At 36.9% G+C, this 9,182-nt stretch overlaps 1 protein-coding gene across 1 annotated transcript in view; it reads right to left on the reverse strand.

The window, feature by feature from the left end:
- The window catches only part of LOC104617364 (superkiller viralicidic activity 2-like 2), a gene marked incomplete at its 5' end in the record, with an annotated part of 20,343 nt that extends 19,516 nt beyond the window's left edge, over nucleotides 1–827 (reverse strand). Inside the window, one exon of the mRNA XM_010282659.1 lies at nucleotides 677–827. Coding sequence (XP_010280961.1) covers nucleotides 677–827 — 151 coding nt within the window. The remainder of the gene's footprint in view (nucleotides 1–676) is intronic.
- Between the last annotated feature and the right edge of the window lie 8,355 nt (nucleotides 828–9,182).

Genomic DNA, 9,182 nt, shown 5'->3' on the forward strand with positions numbered 1-9,182 from the left:
ATGGCAAAGGAAGTAGTTACCTCTTGTGTTCTTAAGATTCTCCTGGGTTAAGTTTTCAAAGAGGCCTGACTTTCAAACACTGGCTGAGATCTTTGGAAATTGACTTTGGCTCATGAAAAACCACTATTTAAAGATTACGGCTCAAAATTTATTACTCAGTGGAGTGCAAATAATATCTCAATCCTCTCTGAATTTTGCTTTGTATTTTAATTAAACGTTTTTTCTTATACAACTCTGAATGCAGTGTGCCTGAGTTCTTTTTAGAGATTGTAATGAGATATTAAAATTATGTTTCTTTTAGCTAAGTTCTGCATATCAAAAAGGAATAAGACTTTTCTTCTCTGCACCTCTAGCAAGCTGCAGGAATTTTAAATTGTTTTTCCTTCTTCCTGTCCTACAGTTCAGCAATGTGACAACCATTCTTGTCTGACTCAGAGAGGAAAGCTCTCTTCATAGATCGACAGTGCATATCAATATAGGTCCTAAGAACAAGAGGAAATTACTGTTCCTTAAACTGTAACATAACAGCAAATGGTATAGTGGCAACTGTTGGCAGGGAAGACAAGAACTGCACAGGTATAAACTCTTCTAAGCATAATGAAGTGTAACTATCCAATCTCGCAGTGCAGCATCTTGTACACTGACTCTTGTGAGTACAACATGCAGTAATACTTACTTTCTACTATTTCCGGAATAGTTCTGTAATGTTGGAACTGATAGAAGGATTTTTCTAACATGTATTCAGGGTTAATCTCCTCTACTCGAAGCAAGTTCAATACCATGTTGTATGTCAGGTGAAATGCACTGTTCAAAGGATCAGCTGAACCCTGAAAAAGATCCAGGAACACTGTCCAGTTAAAAAAATACTAATTGCAGCATGTAAGAACGTATCAAATCATGATGCAGTGTTCAAAAACAGGTAGCCTACAACTTCTTTAACTTAAGTAATAAAGTCTCATTATAAAACTAATTTACTTTGCAGGTTGCCCAAGAGAGGTTGTGGACTGTCCACTTGTGGAGATAACAAAAGCTGTCTGGACATGGTCCTGGGCAGCCTGCTCTAGATGACCTGCTTGAGCAGGGGGCTTGGACAAGATGATCTACAGAGGTCCCTTACAACCTCAACCATTCTGGGATTCCATGTGGGATTCTGTGAAGTTTGATTTTTTTACAAGGTAGTATTTACAGGTATTTTGAATAACCTAGGAAGAAAGGATGCTGGAAAAGTATGGTAGGGAAATATCACATCACTACTTTCTTTCCCCATTCTTATTTTCTAAGAATATCTACTACTGTCCTCTGTCAAAAAAGGGTACCAGACTAGGTAGATGCACCTTTAGCCTGATTCACCATGGCTGTTATTATGTTCTCAACTAAGAGGAAGACCTCATTATCATAAGAAGATCAAACATTTAAACATACATTAAAACAACCAGCTATTCAGAGAACACACAGACAGTTAAACAGTGTCCAAGGAAGATCTAGAAGACATCAACACTACACCCTCTCCAAGACAAGGGCAAACTGGAGAAACTGTCTTGTCAGCACAGAAGGCCGTCCTGATAAACAAAGTAAGAAGTCACAGTCAGATGACAGAGACCCAAACCTTCTGGAGTGTGAAACTACAAAACTGCAGTGCATAATCTTTCATCTAAAGTAGCACTGGTATCCAAGGAACAGATGCCTGACAGTTTTCAGAAAGGATCCAAGGAGTTATGAAGCAGAGAACTACAAATTTTGTGCAACATAAGGAGTGGAAACCAGAAGCAACAGACAGCTGGACAGAATACAGCAGAACATCAGCATAAATAGACTTTTTATAAAACCAAGTTAGATCTCACAAATCTTTCAGAGCTCTTTAAAGATATTAAAAAGTATGTGGATTATCATACCTCCTGGATTCCTGAAAAGCTTATGACAAGACACTCCCTACCCCCACTGAATTAATGTAATTAAGTCTTTAAGGGATTAAAAAAAAAAAAAACTCTTGAGAATTACTAACAAAAAACAGTGTAATTTGGCATTTTTTCAAAACAAAATTTCCCAACGGAGACTCAAAGAGGTCTGGACTTACAAGAAATCTAGAAAAGGCATAGATAGAACAAAGGTAAGGTTTGCTAAAAATACTACTAGCTTACTGAAGACACCAGCAATCCACAGAGCTGCATGATAAGGAATAAAATGGCAACTGAAATTTAATCTGAAAGTATATTGTAAGAAGATGAAGTGCAACACGTTGCACCAGTTTAGTATTTACTGCTCATTAAAGAGTGACCTACACATGAGATAGAAGAGATTTACTAAACAAGTATTGTCAAGGCCTATGAGTAAATTCAGTTATGATTAAACATTTTAAATTAATTAACAACTAAAATAGAAAACAAGAAAATGAGGATGTTTCAAGACATATTTTTCATGCAACTATATGATTGCTGAAAGTTCAACATATTCTGTCATATCTCAGAGAGGGCTGACACTGGGTAACATACTCCTCTGCACTTTTAAGCTCAAGATTTGCTTTACCTAAAACCAGTTATACTGTATCTTCTTGCAACTTATTTCTTTGCCTTCTGCTATACAGTAAGTTATCTAGCAGAGATAGTCTCTCATCATACAAAATTTAAAAAAGCATAGGCTATTAAAAAAGCAACTGATGATTAGTTTATATATACAAATGTTGAAATTCAGATGAAGTGCTCTCCTAGATCAAGCTAAGTCTAACGGATTTTAAGTGACATTACCATAATATATACATTTTTCTTTCAATTTTAAATATAGTTAGGAACGCTAATACCCATTGATGCACTGATGTCAGACTTAATAAGAGACAGTTTGAATCTAAGACTCCTTCTCATGTAGGAGATTTAAGGATATTGTAATCCCATTTGCTTTATGTGAGATATAGAGCCTTTATGAGGTTACCTTACAAATGCCAGGATCCTACTCACTGCACAATTCTTTCACCCCAGAAAAAAACCCCGCTTTTACAGAGAAGCCTTCAGCATATGTTTATATTAAGAAAGTATCTACATAATACATGTAAAAAAAGTTTAAGATAAATCATATAGCCTAATGTTTTGCTTTCCATGGCCAGAGACTCATTCAGTCTTCCTAGCTTATTACATCTGTGAGTAGCTCATAAATACACATGTAGGTTTTCACCTCAAGTGACGCACCACAGAACAGAAATACCTCCTAAATTAGATCATGAAATATATATTTAAAATAACACTGTCAGTTCTGAAATTACCACAAACAGGTTTCTACTAACAGAAATGTGTCAATAAGTATGACATCAACAGATGAGCTGCAGAGTGCAGAGGAAAGCTCAAGTTCCTGCAGATGTCTCTGGTCTGATACACCAAAGATGAGAGAACTTCTGTTGCTGATGCTAACCAATGCATTACACAGGTTTTTCCGTAGACCTGATAAAGGGATTATGTACCCAAACTATTGTCATTTTTCTAAATATAGCAGTTATTGTAGGAAAGACAAATTACGACTCCCTAAAAAGCTTGCTTCTCTACAACAAGAGAATGCCATTTACAGAATGGCATTTACTAAAGAATGGCACAGCAATTATCCCAGCGTCAGCTAATGGTGGGTCAGATTCTTTCCTACAGCAACATCCAGTGCAGTGGCCAGGCATCAGCTAAACCAGCTGGAATACACCCATCAGCTGGCTACAGCCACCAGCATATCTACAGACTAGCCGAGACCTGGCAAAATGCTGCTGTGACTGCTCCCATCACACTATGAACCCTTCTTTCCATTCCTCACCATGTTACATAGCTATAAGGCATAACTTAAGCTGCGTGCTTGCATTATCAACTATTTGAAAGAATAAAATCGTGTCATATTCTCACTTAGATGCTACCATAAAGTGAGAAAACAATGACCTTTCTACAACTATAATATATGCACAGAACATCCCAAGAAAGATGAGGCAATTCCTGCAGATTCACTTTAAAGGCCTTTTTAAAATCAGCACAGTTCAACTGTGAAGGAGTGATTTAAAAACAAACTAAAACCCCCATCTATTTCAAAGATTATATACAGCAGACTTATTTGAAAGGCAGCATTTGAGCCAGTTGCTGATGTGGCAATTTTTGTTTTAAAAACATGATCAGCCTTTTACAATTTGAAAATAAGACCATTCTATTAAGACAAAGCAGTTAAAATACGAATTCTGTTTTGTCAAAAACTATGAATTGTTTCCTGTTCCTTCATCTCATAAACATATCTTTCTCCAAGTTTCAGTAATTCCTGTCTTTTCAATGTTGTTCTCTAGGCAACACTACATTCAAAATCAAAAGTTCTGAGAAGCTTATTTTTTCTGGAACTGTTAATTCTCCAAATTAAATATAGCTATAGTAGCTTTACTGTAATACACCTTCAGCACAGTCAGTGAAATCTCCAGTGTGCATTAGTCTCTACTGACTAGTCCAGGCTATCAACAGACTCGCATCTAAAAGGCAGCAATCACCTGGATGCCCCTGCTTCATTTACCTAGCAGCAACATATGGATTTTGCAGCTGCATTAGGAAACCTTATAGCAAAATACAGTTCTTCTTCAATACTAAATACACATGAACATGAGTAGAGAATCAGCCTTCTTCTGGCAAATTATAAAGATTGGCATGATTACTGAAGAGCTCATTAATGGTTACCTAAAGACACCTGTTGGATACATATGGTGGAGGGAAGGGAAAATGAGGGGAGGGAAGATGGGATATACTACTGACAGGAAAATGGAAAAGGTGGGCCTTCCTTTCCTAACTTGCTCTCAAAGAGCGTACATAGTATAAACTGTTCGACTATCCTGGATTTTGCTTGCTACTAAGATGTAAGAGGCAAATCAGTTTAACTTAAATTTTCTCCATGATGGTTTGCTCCTCTTGCAATCCCTTTCTCTGCTCAAGCCCTGTGCCACCAGCTCACAGGTCAATTACTTTTCTTTCTTACTTTCTAAAAATATTGTGAAGCATGTGCATGACATTTATCTTACCCGCTACCATAGTTCCTCCCATCACAATTCATCAATCTTCTCTTTGACAAGCTAGGGTACACAATCAGCTACCTCAAGTTCTTTCAGTTCCTGAGGAAGCCTCTCCCTTGTCTCCAGAGAAAAAGTTCCATATTAGAAGAAATAACCAGTCATGCAGAAGACTGGGCAAAAGCCTAACTGATAAGAGCTGCAACAAAAGTTGATAAGAAAGACTGCCTTTAAACAGGTATCAAGAAGTCACTTTCAAACACATGCTGTGTCCATGACTTTATTGTTGTTGTTGAACCACCATCCCCATTCTCCAGCCTCCTTTCTGAAAGTAATCTTCCTCTTCAGCCCTTGAAAGAGGGCAATCCCCCCACCCCAAATCTTCAACAGACAGGAGCAACAGACTTATTTCTGAATATTTTTTAAAACACAGAACAATTTTGCAAGCTTTTCAATCCCTCTGGATGAGAATTTCCTGGATACATGAAAACAGCCTGAATATATCAACTAAAGTTCTCAGAAATTAATGACCTACTTTATGCACTTGCAACCACTTCACTTCTTGAGAAATACTAAGCCAATTTACTAGTAGCATCCTTCCAAGTTTTCCAAGATCTGGGTTGCAAAAGAATGACTGGTTTAAGCTGATGATGTTAAAAGTCAAGAACATAACCGTAAACAATTCACTACAGAAATAACTTAGAACTATCTGAAAATTACAGCTGCTATACACCATGCCCTGCTTAACTGCCAACAATTTCAGAAGAGAGTCTCTTCTTAACGCGATCAAATGATCCAACAGGGCATTCAGCATTTAATATTCCATCATTTCTTGCCCACATAAACTAGAAAGATACAAAGATTGGGGAGGAGGAAGATTAGTGTCTGGAATTGATATTCACAGGGGTTTTTCACTTTTTTTAATTACTGTTAAGACTTGGAAGCCTTGTCTAACCAGAGATGTGAGAACTGTCATTACTGCACTGTGGCATGTAGTGTTGAGCAAGACGTACATTTGGTAAGGGTTACTCTCTCTGTTCTCTCTTGTAGTGGAAGAAAAAGATTTACATTTTCAAAATTGTTCCCATGCAGAGAGAGGAACAAATTTTGCACATAGCTTTCTTCCTCTCCAGCCTCTCGGGGAGAAAGTGTACAAAGCTTTCACAGGGAACATAAGATGGCAAATACTATCTGAAACTAAGTCACAGGGACATTACAAGCTAACAAAGATGAAAGCGGCAACTTGCAAAGCAACAATAAAGTATCTTTCATAATGACAGAAATCAGATACATTATAGGACGTACTTTACGCCATTTGGTCCACTGATGGTTTCATTTGCTTATCAGTGTTTCCAGAAACAAGTTGAGTGAATGAGTTTCCAAAAACGAAACAAACAACTGTTTTACAAAAAGAGTAAAGAACAGAACACATTGATGATATTTAAAAGGTCTCCCACTTTTTTCATCACAAGGAGGAAATTAGTACGTTTAGCTTTCTGTGAGAGTTGCCATTATGAATTTCTGTGAAAAACCTCATTAAATAAAAATGCAGGTGACTGCCTGATAGATGTGTAAGACACAGAAATACTTTTAGTGAAATATTAACAGCACACATTTTGTCCACATATCAACGATTAATGATTACCACATGATTAATCAGACCTCTCTCAGAAATATTAAGAAAGACTGCATAGTTGTACCAATAACAAGATTATCCTGAGCTACATTAGCATGACTGCAAAACCAATAAAAACACCTTCTGCAGGGTTATTTTTAACAGACAATGGTAAGCAGCTATTTTAAGCACAAATTTATTACCAATCTGGCTCACTACTTTGCCGCCAAAACAGTTGCACCAACACAAACAGAAGCCACTGTGGGTGACAAAAAATTGCTTTAGCAGGCTTTGCCAATGCAAATGGCTCAGGCTTGGGTTCCACAAATGTTCCAGCTGTAGTAAGAGACTTGAAAGGAAAAAACGCATCTCGATCTCTCTAGCACGCAACTACCACCGTCTGAAGTTAGTTTGGAATGACTGAACTTTTCAGTCATCTATCCTAATACAGTAGCTCCTATCATCGTAACTACCCTTAGTTTTACCTCACGCTGCTAACTCCAAGTTCTGTTCTTTCCCTAAGCCTTTTGTCTTCTTTCTGAACTGAACACAGAAAAATATACAAAAAACCCCACACATTGTACTGAGGCACCCCAGTTTAACAAAGCAATATTTAAACTCCTGAGCAAATATTTAAAACTACAAATATTTTACACAACACAAATACCATACTTCAAAATAACTTAAAAATTTAAAAATTGGCCCTCCCCAAACCAGGATCATAGCATTGCTACATGAATTGCTCTGCACAGAACACAAATGGAGGGTGTAGGGAAAAGTAATTTAACATGTGTTCAACACCATACTGTGCAATGATTCTTTTGGATCTGAGCTGATCTGGTAACACTATAATTGTATTTGTATGATACGTTTGAGAGAATAATTTTGCTCCTTCTAAGTTGGATGAAATCAAAGAGAGCTGAATCGGAAAAAAATAAATGGTATCTGTATCTGCACTCAGAAGCTAGCTGAGATTCTCAAAACTGATTGGTTTCAGATATGCTACTACAGGTATCAGGTTGGTGATGTGACAATTTACAATTTCAGTAAATATGCATGTTTTAACTTGCAGGAAATGTGTGCCCTAGGAAAGACTACATACTTCTACCAAAAGTTAACATAAAAATAAATTTAATAAAGGAACTTTGTCTTCTAGTGATCTCCTATTTACCTTTTTATTTTAAGTGTAAAAAGGCAAAGAAAAAATCTAGTTTAATCAGTCAAAATACATTTACATTTGTAGTGACACATTTACCAAAGTAAAAGAAAATTTTCCAAAAATCTGTCAGTTGAGGGGGAAACTGCTTTTCACAAGACTGACCTAATAGAACTTCAAGTAACTTGTGGTATTAACAAGCAGCAACAATTAATAAATAATACCAGTTAGCTTAGTCCTACTGGCTCTGGAAAAGCCTGAGGTGAAATTCAAGAGTGACTAACCATTTTACATGCCATCTGATGCATCCCACGTTTTAGTTGCAAACATCAGGAAGAACTATTTGCTGTTCTCTTTTATCTGCTGGCTTGCAAAATTATCTGCAAAACTGTGACCCTGTTCATGACAGCATTTGAGTATCTGTTTCCCCTAAAACAGCTAAATTCTCTCCATGATTTCACACTAAAATCTTGTTGACTTTCAGCAGATTTTGAATTAAGGTTAGCAGTTAAGTACCTTCCTGAATTGAAGCTTGTAAATTTTCTCAGTGCAAGCTTCATAAGAACAAGAAAAATTCAGCAGTTTACAATAAAAATTCACATTAAAATTATTTCATCTTTATTTTGATAAAGTATCCAAATTCTTTGTTTCATTGAGATTCTCATCTCTGTAACAACTTTAGATTAGAAAGAACATTATACTATCCTCAAACCACTGATACAATCTATTTCTTTAGATTTTGCCATGGCTTTTCTAACAAGTGCTAGTGCCAACTTCCAGCTGAAGTCTGCTTCTCTCCCAAACTAAGCTTTGGTAAATTTCTCAAATCCTGAAGCTTTTTTTTTTCCATACAAGTAAGCTTTAAGTCAAACCAAAGTACAATAGTATAATTAAGCTGGCATGTTAAGCTGATGTCTGCAGAGGGACTGAATGCTGATGGAAGACAGTCTCACTAGAAGGCTTCACCTGCTGTCTTGTGCATAGTCCCAAACAACAAGATTAAATGGAAAGCTGTTACCTAATACTTATTCACACATTATGGAAAATGAACTGAAACACCAGTTTGCTTGTCTAGAAATATCTTTAAAGCACTTGGGGAAAAGCAAATTGAAAATATGCACACAGTACAGTTTTAAAAGGGGTGGACAACCAGCAGTACTAAACGTTCTGTGGAGTCTTTATCATAAAAGTGTAGTAACCCGTATCATCCCATACCTATTTCAATACAGCACGCCACATTTTGCACAAGAAAACATTATTCATGGACATTGTATCAGGATATCTCTCGCCAAAGAAGGTTGTGCTGCAATTCTGCCAAACACTGCGCTAAACAACTGCTATGCTCTAGCCTGCATCTGACTGTACCTTGAGCTATCTGCTGGAAATAACATGGCAGAGAGGAAACAATCTGGGAG

This window comes from Phaethon lepturus, unplaced genomic scaffold (genome assembly GCF_000687285.1).
Source record: "Phaethon lepturus isolate BGI_N335 unplaced genomic scaffold, ASM68728v1 scaffold6360, whole genome shotgun sequence".
Taxonomy (NCBI): Eukaryota; Metazoa; Chordata; class Aves; order Phaethontiformes; family Phaethontidae; genus Phaethon; species Phaethon lepturus.